The sequence below is a fragment of the Glossina fuscipes genome, unplaced genomic scaffold, assembly GCF_014805625.2.
Source record: "Glossina fuscipes isolate IAEA_lab_2018 unplaced genomic scaffold, Yale_Gfus_2 0, whole genome shotgun sequence".
Lineage (NCBI taxonomy): Eukaryota > Metazoa > Arthropoda > Insecta > Diptera > Glossinidae > Glossina > Glossina fuscipes.
In genome coordinates, this window is record NW_023998414.1 from 11,089,845 (window position 1) to 11,111,322 (window position 21,478).

General features: G+C 31.7%; 1 protein-coding gene across 2 annotated transcripts; it reads left to right on the plus strand.

Annotated features, from left to right (window-relative positions):
- Window positions 1-3,203: 3,203 nt before the first annotated feature.
- Window positions 3,204-7,254, plus strand: LOC119644539 (probable cytochrome P450 4s3). 2 transcript variants are annotated; one of them, XR_005248533.1, is made up of 5 exons: window positions 3,204-3,468; window positions 3,564-4,017; window positions 4,077-4,786; window positions 4,852-5,147; window positions 5,184-7,254. XR_005248533.1 is itself a non-coding variant. In XM_038044105.1 (4 exons), the coding sequence occupies exons 1-4, from the start codon at window positions 3,318-3,320 to the stop codon at window positions 5,007-5,009; spliced, it is 1,473 nt and encodes a 490-aa protein (XP_037900033.1). In that variant the 5' UTR covers window positions 3,204-3,317; the 3' UTR covers window positions 5,010-7,254. The 2 variants fall into 2 exon arrangements, 1 of the variants encoding a protein (XP_037900033.1); XM_038044105.1 differs by having other exon boundaries at window positions 4,852-7,254.
- The last annotated feature ends 14,224 nt before the right edge of the window (window positions 7,255-21,478 follow it).

The window sequence follows — 21,478 nt, forward strand, 5'->3', positions numbered from 1 at the left end:
AAAAGAAGAAAATTTCGAGATGCTGGTCCAGGCATTGTAGAATCACCCATATAATATGCGTGGAAATTTTTACCTAATCAAATTTATAAGGAATGAGCACAAAACCCAGAGGTCAAAGGCATTCTCAACTTATACGATAGTATAGGCGTATATTTTAACCGATTTTGGATCGTTTTCAATGATAGCGTGAGAGCAAGAATTTTTACCATATTTGCTAAATTTAATTTTTGGATATATATTTGCCGTAGTTACTGTACAGACAGAGAGACAGACATGTTTCCATCGATTTAGATGTTAATGCTAGTCATAACTTCATGATGTGGTCAAAAGTTTCCTTTCCTTAGAAGACATGTTATGTATAAACGCAGGAATATTTACGTGAAGTGAGCTCTCTGAACAATGTTTAATCTTCAACTGAAAATTCTTATTAGTCAGTCTTGTTTGTATGTCTATGCGAATTGTACTTATATCCTCGTTTTAACTCGTTTTACACGTTCTATTAATTCAGTGTGAGGGAATTTAATCCATTAGAAGAGAGAAAAGTTTCACTTCGAAAGCAAAACAATATTTATCTTAATTCTAAAATAAAAGCAACAACAACAACAAAATGAAAAACTCGTGGACACAAATCTAAATAAAAATAAAGGCAATCGATGGCAATCTAGGTAGGGAATGTTTCTAATCGTATATAATAATAATAATATTAAAATAATCTCAATACGCAATATATTTATATACATACGTATACATATACATATATATTTTGGGCCTATATAAACATATATATATATATATATATATATATATATCTATGCATATCTACATATACATAGACATATATATATATATATATATATATAAAATATGTATATAAATATATATAAATTCTGTATATATACTGGCCTACAATTGTATGCGTATGTCAATGTACATATGCGTATATGCGTATATGTAGAAATATGAAAAACTAAATAGATAATTAATACATTATGTTTATTCCGTATGGGATATGTACGTGTTGATGTCATATTTTTTCACAAGCACACCACTAAACAAACGAGGAAAAGGAATATTTGAGAAAATCAAGCACAAAATCATTAATAAATAATTAAGTAAAAAAAAATTAATAAATAAATAAATAGATAAATAAATAAAAAGAATTAATTAATTAATTAATTAATAAAATGTAATTTAAATGTCTTTAAAAAAGTACAATAATATTAATTGAAATAAAAACAAATATTTTCTTATTTATTTATTTATTTATTTATGTATTTTATATTTTTAATTCTTTTTTGAATGACTTCAAATAAATATTCCTTTTTAATTTAATTTCAATTCAATTCAAAATACATTTAAAAAACAAATTAGTAAAAATTTCAATAAAATTCATGTTATAAAAAAAAAAAAAAACCGTGTTTTCCCCATTTACTTATTTATTTATTGCTCAAAAAAAAAAAAAACAAAAAAAAATGATTGCATCATTTCTATAACGATTAACGGAGTTGATAAGAAACTTGCTCTCTTGCATTATTTAATATTCAATAAAAAAAAAGGAGAATTTATTTTTAACGCAAAAATTTCGCGGCACGCTTTGTAACTCAAACCGTTTTCATTATTTGCGTTCGAGTTTTGCAAAGCGCCTTCCAAAGGATCACGTACGATTTTTTTTCGATAAATTAAGTCAATGATGTTTTATTAATAAAACAGTGTCCCTTTTTTATTCGAGAAACGAAACTTTTCATTCAAACACTTTGCCAATCACACAAACTGTAATAATTCTATGAGCTCCTATGCGATTCGCTAGGGACTATGATAGATTAAACGATTTTTTTTTTTGTTTAAACTCAGACCTGAACCTGTTATATTGCATGTCGCATAGTTTCACTCATTACAGATGGCTTCAGTGTTGCGGTTTTTATATATTTTTCCAAAATAATTTGTTTTTGTAAAAATCTTCTCAAATATTATTACTCTGCTGCATTTCAATCTATTCAAAAAACATTAACATCAATTAAGCCCTTTTTGACGGATAGGGGCTAACAATTTCTAACAATGCCCTTATATGCGGTAGTATCTAAACCAATAAACTTACGTAATCGAAATTTACCGCTCCGAGCTGATCTTTACCATGAGATAGCAAAAATTATTTCTTTTTACCATTGAACCGTGAACGGTTATATGAGCGAGGGTTTGAAAAACTGCTTCAGATCGGGCCAAATTTTTCATACCTATTTAGTATAACGAAATATATTAATCCTCCGGGTAGATTAGTTCCGCGTTTAAGGAAAACATATGACCCCATATAACGCGTTATGTACAAATGATTCACGTTTAACTTGTCTCGTTAAACGGGGCTTTTAAATCGGATATTAAGGAAAAACTATGTTATGAACGAAATATATGCTTGTGATGAAAGTCAAACTAAGAACAATTTAGATAAAAAACTATAATAATGTAACTATGTAACTAAAAAACAATTCATTTCATATACATTCCATAGGCGAAACGTGCCGTATTATAGGGCGTATTACTGTACCCTTGCACAGCGAGTTTGGTTGATATATTTGGGATAATTGCAATTTTTCGCCATATTGCCACCTTTCCAAATAAGGCGTTTTCTGGGGATTGGTCGAAAAAACGTTACAATCCGAATCATTTTCTTGATTCTAAACCACGTCGATGCACTATATTTCATTAAAATATCTGAAAAATTGTGACCTATACCGCTTGAACGCAAAAATACATCAGACGGACATTGAATGGACAGCCGGTCAGTCAAGCTTAGATCGATTCAGAATGATTTTATATATATATATATATATATGTATATAGTAAATGGTGGACATTTCGTAGTTCCTTCCTTCCAGTTACTTATGTCCACAAAAACTTAATATACCCCAAGTGGTACAGGATATAAAGAGGTCATATCTTATTCTCTCGATTAATTTTAGCAAATCTTGCAAAGCTTCGCAAACAGATCTTGTAAAAATAAACTTATCAATGCATGTAAGTAAAAAAACACTTGTTTGGTTTGCTTCAAACTTTTTGATAACAACTTGGATTACTTTTACAATCCAGTGCAAACTCGTACACATACACTTGCCTCGTTTTACTTTGCCTCTTTTTTTATCTCTCAATTACAATCTCTCTCTCTCGTCACTTATTAGCAAACGAATATTTTGAATCCACAATGATCTCCAGCACTTTAGTTGTAATTTTGCTACGGCTTTAAAGGACGGGTTACGGATAGTTATCTGCCTGTACAAAAATAAACAAAAACAACAACAACAACAAAAAATAAATAAATAAGAGAGATGAACATTTTAGCGTTGATAGCGTTTGTTTTATGGGCAACTTTTATGCGTCTTCTACCACAAATTATTGATATAATACGATTAAAACAATGGTCAGCTTCCATACCGGGTCCCTCCTTGTACGAGTTCATGTGGAAATCGAGGAAAATGAGTAAGCGTTTCGTATTATTGATCAAATGAATTAATTGTAGAAGAACGTAAGCATTACAAATTGATTTTCTTTATGATCGATGCTGCGAATAAAAGGCGTTTTGGACCGACTAAAAGAAGTACACAAGAAATATGGGTCAACATTTCGTGTGTGGCTGGGTAAAGATCTATTCGTATTTCTTGCCGATCCCGACGATATAAAGACATTGCTTAGCAGCAATCATTTATTGCACAAGTCGAGTAATTATAAATTGCTAGAGTCGTGGTTAGGCAAAGGTCTCATAATAAACGGCGGCGAATCGTGGCATAAGCGACGTAAGCTATTAACACCAGCTTTTCATTTTAGTATACTAAGCGAATTTAAGGAATCAATGGAAGAGAATTGTCAAATACTAATACAACAACTGAAGGAGAAAACAAATGGCGAACCTTTCGATATATGCCCTTATATAACGTTGTTTGCATTAGATGTCATTTACGAAACTGCTATGGGTCTGAAGAAACATGCTCAATTGCAAAGCGATTCCCTTTACGTAAAAACGATAGATGAGTAAGATGAAAATATACCGATTGTACCCTACCTAACTTATATTCTTCATATTTCTATAGAGTTTGTCACATTTCGCATCGACGTAGTTTCTCAGCATTATACAGAAATAGAACGCTTTTCAAATTTACTAAACTCGGTAGAAAATATCAATCCGGAGTACAGATATTACACGAGGAAACTAAACACGTTGTAAAATTAAAACGTAAAATGTTAGAAGAATGTAAATACGATATTTTAAAGGATCGAGAGAACTTAAGTGATGATATAACAGGAAAGAAGCGTTTAGCGTTTTTGGATATGTTACTTATCTCGCAAATGGAAGGTATGCCGCTCACAGATGATGAAATACGCGAAGAAGTTGACAATTTTATGTTTGCCGGCCATGATACAGTCAGCTCAGCCATAGCCTTCACTTTGCATTTGCTATCACAGCATCCTGCCATACAAAAGCAAGCCTATGAGGAGGTATTGGCCGCGATGCGAGACGGTAAGGAATATATGCCTTATCTGGAGGCCGTTATAAAAGAAAGTTTACGAATTTCTGCGGTCGTGCCATTCTTCTCTCGCCAAACTACTGATGATTTTAAGGTTGGTTCACTTACTGTACCTAAAGGAGTTAATATTGTTGTACTCGCCTATATGGTACATCGAGATGAACGCTATTATTCGCAACCCGAGAAATTCGATCCCACACGCTTTTTACAAGGCGATAAAGGTTCGCATCCGTATAGTTTTGTGCCATTCAGTGCTGGCCCAAGAAATTGCATCGGTAATGTTATGATTATTACATTGCAAATCATTGCTAACTTTCTCTAACATATTAAAATTTTACAGGTCAGCGATTTGCTATGTTAGAATTAAAGTGCGCCCTATCAAATCTTTTACGAGCTTTTGAATTTTTACCAGCCGAAGGGTTTCAACCAATTCTTTTGCCTGCAATAGTTATGAAGAGTGAAAACGGCATAAAAGTACAATTAAGGCTACGAAACTAATACGATCAGAATAAAATTAATCGCGATAATGGTAGATATATTTGTTGCAAAGAACATGTAAAGTTTATATGGAGGATGCCATGGAGTATAATATGCAGAAAGATTTAAATCGGTCCAACGATCGATTCATGCAGAAAGGTTTAAATCGGTCCAACGATCGATTCATGCAGAAAGGTTTAAATCGGTCCAACGATCGATTCAAAATTATTTCATTTGACATCGGCTCACATGCAAGTCTTAAATTTCTCAAATATTTTTATAAAGTTGTGCGCGGTGACCTATTTTATTACCACTCTCCCATATTACGCCACAAATGAAAATCTAATAGTTATATAAAATCTTGTTGCAATTTCTCATAATAAGCGGAAAAAATTAATGAGACGGAGCGAAGAGATGAGGAGCATAATGCTGTTTCTATGCCATATATGGCACAAAAATCCAACTTTCACTAATTTAGGATGAAAGTTGATTCAAAATATGTAGTGACATACTTTGGCCCGTATATCCCCCTTTTCCGATTCTGATATAAAATTTTTGTTACTTTATGACAAAGGCAGCTACAGATTCATGTTTATCGAATTGGTGTAGAGTATTGGTAGAAGTCGTCATTACTACTGGGACATTTCATAATCATTACTATACCCTATATAACTTGGTACACAAGCCTGTATTACGTTTGTGCGTATGTATGCAACACCTAGAATGACTTGAGATAAGTCCACCTTTTGTGTTTACCGATCGATATAGAATCACTTTCTAACCTTGTCTACTTGTCTGTCCATCCAATTTTCTTATTCTCTATATTATAATGAAATTTGGCACAAACACGCTTTCCTTTAAACAGCCGTGATATGAATAACTGTATAGTGCTGTAGGGTATTTAATGAGAGATCGCGGCCTACTGTAGTGTTTTTCGTTGCTTTAATTTCACTTGCTTGCGTTCGAGTATATGCCATCTAATTGTATTTTTCTAGCTTTCGAATTTCTACCGTTTATTATTTATTTATTAATGCTATTTACAGTTTAATCATGAAAGAAAAGACATTCGAACAATATTTGCAAATTATCTACAGTTTTTATCAACATTTGCGCAATAGCGACAATTTGTGGTCATTGAAATCATTTAGTTGGCACATAATTGAATGGCTAATGAAAACCTACAACTTGTCGGATTTGGTTTACAATAATCCCGGCCCAATAAAATGTGAAGGTTCAAAGATTAACTGCAGTTACGTAATATTCTCTGCGTCTCTCTCGATGACGCAATCGCCTGGTCGTATACTTTTTAGCTGCGCAAATAGAAGCTTACACACATTCGATAAACGTATTAGTAAAAACAAAGCAACAGCAATAAATTCTTATATGTTGACTTTTTGAGTGAAGTCATGGCGTCACTTTGCGGAAAAATTGAGTGAGCGGGATTTTAGATTTTAACATTACAATCCATCAGCCTATCGATTTAAAACTTAAGCTTTGAAATCTAGCTAATAAAATTGCCCACTGGTCGCGATTTTTGACTCTGAAACGATGAGGAAGCTATAAAGCTATAGGTATTATGGCTTAAAAGTAAATTGAAAATTTTACTAAAATATCTTGCCTTAAATGATCATTTGCATTTTATACCTTATTTTACGAAATGTTGTCTCTTCGATCTTGTATTTGAAAAACTTACTAGGAATACTTTTAAAATAGTTCAACGAATGTAGAAGCATGCGTAATAATTTTATTTCGATAGTTCGAATACTCTTCGCGCACACAATAGGCCGGTAATTTTGAAATTTGAAAGCACTTGCAATAAGTTAATACGACTTTGATTAATATTCTCTACTATTAAGATTACCATAATAAAAGGAAAAGATTTTATAGCCTACTTTTAGGGTTGAAAATTTACAGTACACCTTGAAAAGATATAACCGCGATAGCGTGTATATAAATGATAACAACAATACTAACTGGGCAATTAATTTCCGCAAGACTTTTAATTTCTTCATCTAGACGACACCTTTAACCTGAACTATTCGCTATCTATAACTTAACAATGCGAAGAGTATGCTAGATCTGACTAACAATATCCTATCCGAGCAATGATGAGTCAATTCAGAAGCATTTCTTACCATTTGTGGAAGCCTCATCAAAGCACCCATAGGTTTATTGATTAAATCAATAATAAATTAAGTTCTTCCCAGAACTTGAGAGGATATACATGATAAATCTGACTGTACGCGTTACAATTTTAAAAAGGTATAACAATAGCAATATCGTATCGTGCATAAAACCAGTTTTAATGTTAATAACTTCAGTTGACGAAATTTGTTCACATTCGAAACCTATATAGCAAAACAAATATATATATATATATTTATTTTCTAATGTTAAAGATAAAGCTTAATAAAATTATAATATTTGATTACAAACAAGAGATAATGTTTATATAATATTAAAAAGAAGTAAAGGAAGAAAATCGTACTGGATTGTGGTCGAATCTAACGATCAGCCTACACCTTAAAAGCAACAATTCGATGATCCAGAGTTTTGGACGAGTGCGGACAAATTTCTTGTGCTTTTGTACCGGTAATGCCGACATCACCTACGTAATATATCTGGAAATTTTTTATTATTTCTTATTTTTTCCGTTTTTGAGAACAGAAGTATTCTTAGTTAATTACTGTGCTGTACTGTGCGCCCTATGATCGATTTGCCACATTTTCGACACCGAGAACTTCCAGAGTTTTTAAAGAAATCGAAATTACAATATATTAATATTTGCGACAAAGAGAATGTTCATCAGCGATCGGCTCATGGGTGGACGCACGGATACGCCAGTATTTGATAATTTGTTATATATAAGTGATTCTCTGAAGTTTTTCCTTAGAAATGTTTTTACTAAATGAATATACCTACCAACCGACCCAGATTACGTTGGATGTAACAAGTTTTAAGTTACCGCTATTGAGGAAAGGTAGTGTACCTGTTCAATATTCCGATTACTTATACCAGTTAGAAACAAGCATCAGAGACCTGACTATATATATATATATATATATAAATCTCGAGAATAGTACTAGATTCTCAATTGATTTACAAATGCCTATCTGTCTGTCCATCCGCTTATTTTAAAGCCTAAAATTGTAAATATTTGTCATCGCAGTCCATATCTCAGCTATGAAAATGGCAGCTACCCATCCGCAAACTAACAATTAATAATATGTCGACTCGTTCGTTGATCGTTATGCATTATAGCTAAAGTTCTTACAATTATTGCATGCAAGATAAAATGATCAAACGTGAATATCTACAGTCTAAAATTTACAGATTGCCATCATCCACTCGTACCAATTTTTCTGAAGGGCAAACTTTAAAAAAGAAACGTTTCAAAATACTATTCACATTACAATAAGTGTCGATCTTTAAATTAAGTAAAAGTTATAGGTTATCTTGCTATTTTTATATGTTCGCTTGAGATGATGGGTATCCAAAGTTCGTTTTATTATTGCGATAACTTTGTTGCTTGTGTTTGTGTCTCTTCAATAAACAAAATTTCGAAATTCAAGAAAATATTTTCAATCAAAAGTTTGTGACACGATTGGAAATGATAAACGCAACCGTATTATTACATAATTAAAAGTTGAATGGCAAGTGCGTGCGCAGGAACCAAACGATTTACTTTTTTGCTTATTTTTATTTTTTTTTTTTTTTATAAAAAAAATCAATAATAATTTTCCTTTTATTAATTACTTTAATCAATTGTATTGTCCATATGTCAATACGCGCGATCCCATCCTTATTTCAAAAACACACAGTTGCGATAATTTTATGGATATAATTTTTATTGTGCCAGTCGGAAGATGAATTACGACTTTACCCAAGTGTCGCCGATCGTTATTGACTTGTCTATAAAAAAAAAAAGCCTATTCAGAAAAATACATGTCCTACGATCGACCGGACATTGTTATATCATTTGTTGCTTTACTCATTAAAGATCATCTTGAGCACCAACTGTGCACGCACACTCTGTCAATTTGATGCCCGCATTTACTTGCACGGTTCTGCACGAAAACACGAACGCAAGGTAAACGCAACTGTTTGGGAAAACCCTTGTTTATTTCAAACTACGCCGCATGAGGCGCTGCGCGCTCATTTGTTATTCAACTTATATGATTGCAATGACATGTAACAATGTCATTCGATATTCCAATATAAGACAATGAATACAAAGAGTGAAATATATTCGCACTTAAGAGCATATTCAACCATATATTGGAAAAAATCGTAAACTTAGCTTACGGCTTCGAATATTTCGTTAATTGTGACATATTGAACGTAATGGCAATTTTTTTTTTTTTTTAATCTTTTAATCGTAAATTCAAGAGAAAAGCTGACAGACAGACCGAAACTAAATTTGTATTGCCTAAGACCGTAATATATACATTATACCCTACATATATTTGTTTGTTTGGGATATCTGATGCGTACTTTTGCCGGACAAAAAATATTTAGGAAACTTTAACTCACAATATATAGGTTTAAGCGATGTTTGACTTTTCAATAAATAAATAATATTTTTTAATTATATGAATATATGTGTGTGGACAATATATCGTAAATATTAATAATAATACAGAAATAAAAATTTAATTTCAAGAAAATAATTATTAAAAATTAATTTCAAGGTTTCGCATAATTTTTGATTTCATTTTCATAACGATACACTTTTGAAGAGGTTTCGAATTAGATATCACTGCCATAACACAGAAATTCATTAGTTTGCCTGTGTTGCTGATATATATATATATATATGTGTGTGTGTGTGTGTGTGAAGGTGGCACACGTTTAAGTACGCAATTCATTGTTTTCGTAGTTTTTTCATTTTTTTTTTTTATTTTTTTTTTTTATTTTTTTTATTTTTGTTTTTTGCCATAAATTTTCATGTTAACAAAACCGTTTTGATTGCCAACCATTGACCACTGCACTCCCAAAAAAAGTTATAATAAAGTACATGCTAGTTGATGACTTTATATTACCATAATAGCCTATGTAACCGAATTTTACAGAGTTTATTTGTATGTTTGATAAACTATGGATTACATGCGTCATGTATAAGTAAATGCGTTAAGGTCAACCTTGAATTTTTGATTAATTTTTGATAATACAGTTTTGCAGAATGTTGTAAGTGGCCCAAACATGTTTGCCATGTTAATTATTTTCCTTATAGCAATTGATTGTAAGAAAGAAAGAATGAATATATATGAACACGAAATCCATTATATTCGGCTTAAATCAAATCAGATTTAAGCGAGATTTTTAAAAGAACAACTTATTCATATACATAGGGTGTTGTGATAGATAAGATATCCGGCGTTCGTTAAAGCGGCGAACCCAAATAGACCAGATAGATTATACTTCACACTTTGCATCTATAATGTGCCTGCGCAGAAATCCTCGCCTATAAAAAATCATAAAAAATATAATTTCGATATTATGTTAGACCTTTGAATATCATAGGAATACATAGGTAAACGTGTTGATGATTAGCGATAAAGAGCAAGAGTGATAGGATGTGGCCTAATGCGGCCTAACGCGGTGTTTATCCGATGGGTATGTGATGTGTCATTACTTTTACTGTAAGTGAACTTTTGTTAAAAAACTCAAATTATTTTCAGATCTTACGAAAGATAAGAATTTTTTTTTTTTTTTTTTTAGAAAATCTGGAATTTCTCGAAAATACTTAACAACACTATAAAAATTTAATGATCTCGCAAAGATTTTATATTTTCCTAATTAACTGCTGACATCCTTCAGAATCATGTATGTTTATGCACACATAACGGATGATAACTGTTCTCATTTATGTTTATATTTTCTATTTTTGTTCAATATTTATAATCAGTTTGTGTATCGTTTAATGCCGTTCCATTATTAACTAAATATTTTAGCAAAGAAGTGCACAAGTGTCAAGACAACTCACCTTTTAGTGCAGAGAAAAGTTTAAAGTACGCGCGATGGCTTAATGTCACGCGATATTCTGTCGATATTTTTATGCACTATTATGAGATAAGATAGTTTGTTGCTTAAATCTTTTGTTAGCTTAGCTGAACTTTCACTCGAAAATTTCTGATTCCAGAAGATACAAGAGAACAAGACATGTATTAACACTATAGTCCGGCAAGATTGGCCAATTAGATGCTCCACACTATTTCGACCAATACATTTGTCCAATTATTTTCGTTATAGTAAATCAAGAATGATTCATCAATTCTATGTAAATGCGCACTTTTCATAAAAGCAATAACGTAGTCCAAATTTACCAAACTGAATGGAACTGTCAAAAATTTTATTATTTTCCAATCGCTTCCATTCTAAAAGAAAACTTTGTTGCAATAGAATGGAATGCTTCTCCGAAGAGTCTCTATACATGGTTGAGTTTAAAAAAGTAGTAGCCTATGATTAATTTTTTATAATACATTTCTAATATGGATCAGCTTTCATCACAATCCTTGTAGGCAATGATAACCCAAATATATATCTATTCTTAGACCAAAGTACGTCAATGGATAAAATTTCATTAAAATTTGCAACATATATGTTGAACACAAGAATACATTGATAAATGGGTAAACTAATAGACGAGTAGATGGACGGACTGGCAGGTACGTTAAATACAGAAACGGATCCACTGACTCAAAAGAGCGATTCCAAGTCGATTGCTATAATAAGATGTGGCTCCATCTCAAGCGTTTCTAAGTGTTGCATACAAACGCAAAAGCTTAACACACTGTCCAGCATTTGTTAACGGTAAGAAATGAATGAACTATACAATAGAAAAGAAGAACGAATCCTTTCTTATTTGAAAATTTTGATACTCACCTAGCGAAACTATTTCAGGTCCACCTTAACGCCAAGTATAAAAGTTTCATGGAATTTTATTGCTAAGCTCTACAGCTACAGAAACCCCCCCTATCACTTCACCCGCACCGGCCAGCGATCGCAAGTGTGCTAGAGAATCCCAATAATAAAAATACCAAACTATATTTCAATGAAGTGTTATGCTGCAACTGTTCACGCAGCCTAGAAAGACGTCGTGAAAGTTTACCTACTTGGTTGAAATTCACTACAGATACCTGAGAATTTATTATTCTTCAAACGTTTTCCTCATATATTAAAATACCAAAATGATTGTTTCTTATCTTAGAAAATATTTTTCAACGTTCTCACCGACTCGTCAAACGATTCTGTATAGATCGATACAATAAAAAGGTGTTTCCATCTCAAGTCTTTTCTTTTTTGTTTTTTTTTTTTTTTTGGATTCGTCAAAACTTAATGCATCCTCTATCATAAGGTTACGCCATATAGAGGATTCTCTATCAAGATTCTTACAAGAAAAGTGTATCGACCTCAAGATCTAAATATTGAATATAATCTAAGAGAACAACTTATGAATTCTTATATTAATTGTAGCAAGTAGAAAATTTTGTAATCTTTAATTGTCAGTAGATCTACGGATGGATTTAAGTCATTTATCTAAATCGCAAGATGTGACGAGTGCGCCAAACGAAAAACTTGAAGTAACTGCACTTCAAAGACAATATAAACGAACAGACAAAGCCAACTATGTTTACTTCAGTTATCCACACTGTTTGATAATGTCATCTATACCTTGCAGGCATTTGATAAGGTTAAAGTATGTGATGAATCTGTGCGTGTACGGTATAATAAAAAAATGTAATTTCAATTTATATTGATTAATCGATAATAAGCATTAAATTATTTATTTCATCGAACGCGTATCGTATTCACGTTTGCATAGATTATGCATTCATAATGCATTATAGGTTATTATTCCAAACATAACCGATCAAAGCAATACTGTTAATAAAAGAAAAATATACACTATATACATACATATATATACATATATATATATATATTTTTATTGCTCTAATAACACACAAATCACAGCAAAATTAAAAACATTATAATGCGCGTTTTTTCACAATTTTATCAGTATTTTGTGTCTGTGCTTCTTTTTTGTTTCTTTTTTGTAGTTTCCTTTTTCCTTAAGTTACTGTCTTGCTCTAAATTCACGTTAGATTGCATTACATTTGGCATAGATTTGTAACCGCGAGCAGATAGACAAACTATCAATAAAATTTTATGTGTTTATGTGCGCTAAACGCGTTAGCATTGCCAAGAGTTTTGACGTGATTAAGAGCGAGCTAGCGCCCCAAACCAGCTTATCATATACAATATACAATGTGATGCGTGTGTTGTTGTGTGCACGTTGACTTTAAAAGAAAAACTTGCACTTTTCTTTTTGTCTTAATCAATAAACACATTGCACACATGCATGCATGCATGCATACATACATACATACATGCATACATATATAAATACATTTATTTATGCATGTTGGTGGGCTGGCGATTACGAAATTAAAATTGCATATACAACATATTTTTATGAATATCATCCAGTCTTTTTTTTTCTTTTTTTTTTTTCATCATCATTTCACTATTTTATCGCATTGGTTGGGTATTGTTTCGCACATAACCAGTATTAATGACATTGACGGTATAATGGATGATCTTCGTAACAATGGAAAGAAGAAAGAAGTAAAAAAAAAGAAAAAAGAAAGGAAAAAAAATATTAGAAAGGAGTAAAACGTATGAAAAAGAAAAAGATTAAATAATAATTTATTTAATATTTATTATGAGTTATTACAAACGTTTTATTACAGTGTTAGACAACTTATTTGATTTATTAGTCAAAATAGGATGTAATGCAAGTTTATTGTCAAGTTCCTATATAATTTTTTATGCAAAATGTAAACATTTACATTCAATATTAATCTTAAGTAGTAGTAGTAATAGTAGTAGTGGCTTTACATTGAACGCCCTCAAATAAAAATAATAATTCCTCAAATATATGTAAACTTTTGCAAAACTAATAATAATATCTGTACGCGTAATAATTAGTCAAGTTATTAAAAAAAAAAAAAAAAAAAAAAAAAAAAAAAAAACTCGTTGAAACGAATAATATAAATGTAGCGAATCGTATTGAACGGACTCGTCAGTGTGTCAAACTACTAACTTGATAGGCGTTAGGATGACGCCTCCAAATTTGGCAACTGCTCGACGCAATGTATCTAAAAATTTATGCATACCTTAGTACATAAATTTTTGGCTCAATTAGTTCTCAATCTAATTTTCCATTTAAGAATTTCGATAACAAAGAAAAGAGAAAAATTAACGATTAAACGATTTGAATAAGACGGGTCTGTACACGGACCAAAACGAAATTAACTTGGAAGGATAGTTGAGTAGTGTAGACAAAATTAAAATTGAACAGTTTTTTACTTAAATCGCGTAAGCAAATTTTTTTGGTTTTTTTTTTAGCTTAGCCCTTAGCATCTTAAGTGCTATCTGTTTCGCATTTCATACGAATTCCTTCAACAGTTAACAAATAACAATGCCATAGTCGAACGAAACCGTTCACTTCCCTCGATTAATAATGTATCAAGAAAGTGCGTCAATATCATGAAAGCCCATATATAGGGGGAAACTCAAACATCAAGGTGATCTAAATTTAGCAAACTCAATTACTTGGTAAAGATGACATCTGTCATAGCAAACCACACAAAGTAGGCTATGTCGCCTTGAAAAGTAGAAAGGTTCGCTCTCTCATTAGAGCTTCTATATATGATGCTTTCGAAGAAAATAGATCTATGTGATCGAAATTCTCTATGATTGATTTACTAAGAATCAAATTTCTTCATAAAATATTTAAAATTAGACTTGTTTGGCATATATAGGTTCTAGTTCTTATTAGAATCCTTACATGGATTGGGACTTATGTGATTGAAAATTCGATTTTATGCTAACTTATTATTATCAGGAAATTCTCATCAAGAAATATTGAAGATAAGGCCTTTTTATCAAAAAAGAATCAAAAATCAAGCGCTGCCTGTCCATAGTTAGGACAAATAATATAACGCATACGATGCATAATACCCAAGCCATAAGGCTTATTAACAGTTTCCCACAGGACTACGGTAATCGAAGTGTTTTCACATTTTTTTTTTTCTTTTTAACACAACAGTGTGCTAGTCGCTCAAGAATAGAATTTTTTGTTTATTTGTTATGTAATACGTTACGCGGTCTTGTTGTAGCCACAACGTCCAAATCGTCCATGGTGTGTTTAATTTGACCCAGAAATAAACCATACGGTGGTGCAGCATTGATCGCTGATAACTATTACAGCCTGGCTCGACTTACTGTTAACAAAGTGCGATTCTGAGTCCGATATGATAAGCCTTGGCCCTTGAAAAATGCCCATCAAATTGTGGATGCTGCAAGTTTGCTTATCAGTGAAGCCATTTAAAATATATCGAAAAAGTTCTTGAAATCGCCGAGACATGAGGCACGCCCTAAATTAAAGGTGCCCTTTTGTATTAATTGAGAAAGAGTCGTTTAAAGTTTTTACATGAATGAGCCAAAATATAAGCAAAACCATTGAAAAAGTTTGTTGTATAACCAAAATAAAATTAATTTACTTACATGTATCGTTTAATGGTGTGAAGTTTTTATACTTTGAAAAATTATGAACAGTTAAGTAAATTAAGTAAAAAAGTAAATTTTTTCATTAATTGCGTTTTTTTCTTAGACTTGAATTAATGCGTGGATAGCATTCCAAAGAGATTCCCTTGCACCAGTTGTTGTTTTGAAAGTGAGTTCTCCTTGCGCATGGAACAAAGGCTTAGTTCAAGAAATTGTAATCCGATTGATTAACGTAATTTCCATTCTGCACGTTTTACGACAAGATTGTGGTTCACTTGTTTTTTTATTATTCACTATTGATACTGATCGGTATTGGAACGCTCATCGATTTTAATCATATTCTAATGGACAAAATTTATTTTTTAAGTTAAAATCATTCATAAAATATTCTTCCATAATATAGTTGGAGTTGTCTGAAAATCATCATGATTGTCCAATTTCATGTTTTCGAATTCGTACTTCCCAGCGTGGTCAACAATCAGCCAAAAAAATCATCTGGGGAAACCTTATAATCGAAAAAAAAAGACAAAAAAGAGGCCAAAAATTTGTCTTTGGAAATCGTCCGTAAACTTAAGTTACTTAATAAGCAGTTATTGTATGTTTGTCTATTTTTCAATTTCATAAAATTTATTCAACTGAGAATTATGCAAAAGCTTAACGCTATATGTAAACAAAAAGAGAGGTTTATCATTTTTTTTTTAACTTTAAGGTTTTTTCTTTTTGATGTTAAAGTAATAGCACCGAAAAAACTATAAAAAATTACAAGCACGCATACATTCTTGGAGTACAGAGTAAGCTAAAGTGTAAATATATTCAATAGTAAGCATGTGATTACGCCTGTGTTATTGTTCGTAAAATACTATTTGTTATTGTTGTTGTTGTTGTTGTTGTTGCTGTTGTTGTTCATTTCGATTACCAGTGTTGTTGTTGACCAAAAAAAAAAAAAAATAATAATAATAAAAGATTTGCAACATAGGAAAACCCGTTAATTCTTACACACAAACATTTAAACTTTCGAAATAAAATTAAAAACAAACAAAAAAGAAAAAAAAAAATAATTATTCCTTTTTCATAGAAATAAAAGCTTAAAAGCATGTGCAGCCAGAATTACTTGATTTCAGTTACCATTCTCTTTATGGCACAAACAAAACTATTGCAAATTAACCGGCGTTTTTTTTCCATAGCATATGGAAGCCAACATGACTATCACTATCGCCGCTAGGAAAATATGAAGCAATGAAATGCAATCCAACTCATTTTTAACTCATTTACCTGCAGAGAGTGTAAACCTAAAATAATAAAATATAAATATGGAAGGAATATGTTAAATTAGGCCAAAAATAGAGTCGTCATTAATATTTTAAAATACTGACGTCACATATGCTTATTGCTGCGATGCAATAAGTAAAATTGTAACCCATTTGAAACACTGTGCATTTCGTATTACCAGTGAGCTCATTTACGTTAACTTTGTAATCAAAATTACGGTATGAGTAAAAGACGCGAAATAACTGCGCAGTCAACATATAGTCGCAGCAGCGATAATTTATTTTCATATTTTTGTATTACGTTTCGCGGCTGCTTGACTATTTAATTCACATGTGGTGTAAAAGTTCCGAAAGAATAATATGACTTGTTCGATGTGTTGTAAGTAATACAACACTTTACTTGGACTATGCGAGAAGTACCAGATTGCGGCGTATAGATGGCGATTGTTTATTTGAAAAACTTTACTACCCATACTACTATATAGATCAATTTTGAAATTTCAAGATATTACATCGGTTCGGATTTGTTTGAAAATTGTCAACAGTAAACGCTTGCAGAAATATGATGGACTATGGGTCTATTGTAAGTACCAGTTGAATTTTACTTCGTGATAATCTGATATAATTTACACAATGATATATTCGATGGCAGTGATTTAATAAGACCGTACAAGTTGTTAAGACGAAGCTCGCAGTGGTCGACCATGTAGTATTACGTAATCGTCGGCCGATAATACACAAGCCAGCTGACACGGTAGACATCTCCAAACGTACTATACATCGAATACTGACCAAAAATGTGAGTATAAAAAAGTTGGACGCAAGATCGGTGCCACGTTTGCTCAAAATGAATCAAATATAGCACCAGGAGCATGTTTCAATCGAATCTGCGATGATGGCTTACGTCAACAAAGCCGAGTATTTACGTGGCGTTGTAGCCATTACTTCATACTTGTTACAAAGGGACAGTATAAACATGGGACCATAAAATTTCCATGTACTGGCATAGCTATGGCGATAGTTTTTTGGCAAGCGAATGATACAGATTTCAATAAACATTTTTAAAGGCAAAAAGATCAATCAAAAGTTATCGTTCTAGAGGCGTTTATCAGGACCTTTCAAATCTTTTCAAAATGAAGAGGTGATTTCCTGCTTCCAGGTGTTTCGAAATACTAGTTTTGGCTCACCTTCAAAGTTCATATCATCGTCTACCGTTCATCTGAAGGATCGAAATCCAACATTCTTCACTTCTATCTGTCTATGTCATGCATAGTTTTCAAATCATCGCATTTAAGCTACTAGAGCACTTTTCTTGGTCAATTAGATGATCAGCAATTTATTCGGATGCGACACAAGTTTATCTCCTTTAAAATCTTTCATACTATGGAATGTTTGTTATCCACGCTAGTACTTAAGGACGTTTGAATTTAGCGATGAATCAAATGACGGTCTTCCTTATCAATTCGTGTACGACATCGATATATGTCTGAAACAAAAACTTTTCTCACTTGAGCTCTTTAAATCCGTATCTTCGCGAATTACAAGTGAGACTAAAGGTATTGCTCGATGCTTTCGATCCACGATGTTAGCAATATGATCATCAAAATTGCAAAGAAGTTAGTTGACGCTGCGATTAAAGCCTACCAAGGACACGTGCAATTCATGGGATCAGTAGTCTTTAATGCAAAACGTGGGATCAAGTGTAAAGAAGATATAAAATCAAGACATAACATTAATAAAATTATCGTTGATCAAAGTTGTAAGTAAGCGAATACGGCCCATCACTAGATACCATGCTTCACTTGGCTTAATACAGTTATTCATATAGAGAGTTTTCTAATTAATGAGCTATGTTAGAAGTGGTCGAAGAAATAGTTATATCCTAAGCATTTTCAATAGCGTTCATCCTTGGGCTAAAATTTCATTAAAATATCGATCGAAAGTTGCGATCAGCAGGTTGAAAGCAATACGGACAGACGGGCAGACAATTTGATGAATAAAACGTGATCAGGCCAATTTTTTAACTCTTTTTTTACACCAAGTAATTGTTTCCCAAGTATGTTTTCAATAACTTGAATTACGTTCTGTTAGGGCTTTTACAGGCTCAATCAATCGATCTTGAAGTGAGCGGAGACTTGGATCTACGCATACAATCCGCAAAAACAATTGATCAATCTAGCGAAAATCGTGTGAAAGGTGAGCCAAGGCCGAAAAAGCGGCGTCACAATCGCTCCAAAATCCTGGTGATGTTAATTATTCGTGCCGGTATTCGGTTATGTTTGTGTGTTTTGGCTATTTTGCATTATGAAGTCCTTCCGCCAACAATACTATTTGAGTTTGCGGGCGACGAAATTAATTTGGAATAATAAACAGATTTAAAAAAGAAAAAATTTACAATTTTATTTTCAATAAATCGGTTGCCATCAACAAACAACAACAAAAATTACAAGTCAATGTCATGCAAATTTGTCAACAAATACTTGCTCATTATTTACCTATAACAATAACATAGGGACGTTGACTGCAATACTATGCCATACATTTTTTACAATTCAATGAAATTCAATCCGAATTTCCTTCCGAGAATTGATCTCAGTTCATACACGGGAATTATGCTTGTCCATATAATCACACATACAAGACACTCGCCATCTTGTTTTTATTGATTTATTTTAAAATGCATTTTCACGATTAAATTAAAGTCAAATCCTTATCATGGATCATCGTTTTTTTTTCTCTTTTGTTTCACATTACCCTAGAGAGGATATTATTCATTATCTTTCACTACACAATAGCAATTCCGTTCGAATGTGAACACACGAAAATGATTTCTGGAAATGGATTTTGTTTTAGATAGACGGCATGGTACTAGCGACAATTTCTCTACCAAATGATTCCAAATTAATATATGCAAATAATATATATGATCATGTAGATCTATACGGTTGTTCAGATTTAATAATGATGATTATATTGTGAGCGAGAAAACAAATATATATGCTTTCATGTGAAAATATAGGGGAACCCTATATCCAGGCGGATTAGATTTTATACCGACATATATAGTTGGTCCGTAGAAATTGTTTTCATATTCCAACTTAATAACGCTGTACTAAATAGTTGAAAATAATCACAATGGAACACAAATTAATCAATTGTTTACATTTGCAATAGCAAATCGGTCTTGAAGAAGGAAAAAACTTACCAGCATTACGCTGCGATCATTGTTGCCTTTAGAATTAAGCGGATTTAAAAAAAAAAAAGAAAAGAAAATCTACTCCCGTCATATAATTGCTATGCAAACAAGAAGAAGACGAAGATGTTCAAGCTACAGCCTCCGACATGAAATATCAATAAAACACTGCAAGCTTTGACAGGCTTAACGAGAAAAAGAAACTTACCAAGGGATCCTTCAAAATGTATATCGTAATCGAATAGGATATATATTGAAATTTCAATGCAAATTGATGCTAAAAACAAAACAGTGAATATAATAAACACAAACTTGCAAACTATCACAAAGATCATAATAATAATAAAAAAAATTTTATATTTTTGTTTTAAACAAAGAATGTGTAAAAGTGAGATTGCGTATATATTATATCGTGTAAAACCGCTACATACATATACACCTATACATATATATGTATGTAGTAGAAATATCCTACATTTACTATACGCGAGTCCCTTAGCCTGATCAACTTTAGCTCTTTTTTTCAATTCAAGTCACACTTGCTACGCAACGAAATTAAATATATTTCGGCAAATTCACTCATACGCTTGCAAAATTTTTCAAATTTCAAATTTCAAATTTTTCCTAATATATTTTGAAATTCCTTCTTGTCAGCATGCGCACGTCAACGTCTGTTTACACGCGAATACGTTGATGAATAGTTTCGATTTTGTGCTTTTGTTTTTCTTATTTTGCTTTTGCTTTTGTTTTTGCGTTTTTCGATGTTGTTTGCTTGATATTAGCTTCTACTTCTGCAGTTTTAAGTTGGCTTTAAAGACACTCGCGTTGCCAGCGCATTTAGTGTGAATTGAAATTCGCTTCTTAACAGTTGGGACGGTACGCTCAGTTATAAAACAAAAAAACAACAAAAAAAAAAAACCAAAAGCAAATTAAAAAAAAAAATTTTAAAAAACAAAAGACCCTTCAACAGAAAACTACATTTTCTTTAACTTTATTATTTAAAAAAAAAAAAAAAAAAAAAAAAAAGAATTATTTGAAAAATATTAAAATATTAAGTTTTCATATATTTTATAATACTTCATAAAACAAGACAAAAATTTTGAATCAAATAATTGGAAACAGAAAATTGTACGTTTGCCTTAGCGAGACTAATCATTAATTTGTCTTTGTTCGTTTTTTTTTTTTCTTTTTCTAATTCTTTTGGTTAAAAGCGTTCTTGACATACAGAATTTCAAGTGCTGGTTGTTCTTGACACTACAATTTCATTTGATCTTGTCGTAGCATACTGAGCAACACAAGTTTTTTATTCGCTTATATTGAATAAGAAATATATTAAACTTAAAAGATAAATAAAGATTTATTAAAAATAAAATTAATGTTTAAAAAATCATAAGAAGAAAAAATTAAAATAAAATTTGTCTTTAAATGGATTTATAAAGTAATTATAAAAGTCC

Coding starts and splice junctions, on each gene's coding strand:
- LOC119644539 (XM_038044105.1), top strand. CDS start 3,318: ATGAACATTTTAGCGTTGATAGCGTTTGTTTTATGGGCAACTTTTATG. Junction 3,469..3,563: donor GTGGAAATCGAGGAAAATGA/GTAAGCGTTTCG, acceptor TGCGAATAAAAG/GCGTTTTGGACCGACTAAAA. Junction 4,787..4,851: donor TGGCCCAAGAAATTGCATCG/GTAATGTTATGA, acceptor AAAATTTTACAG/GTCAGCGATTTGCTATGTTA.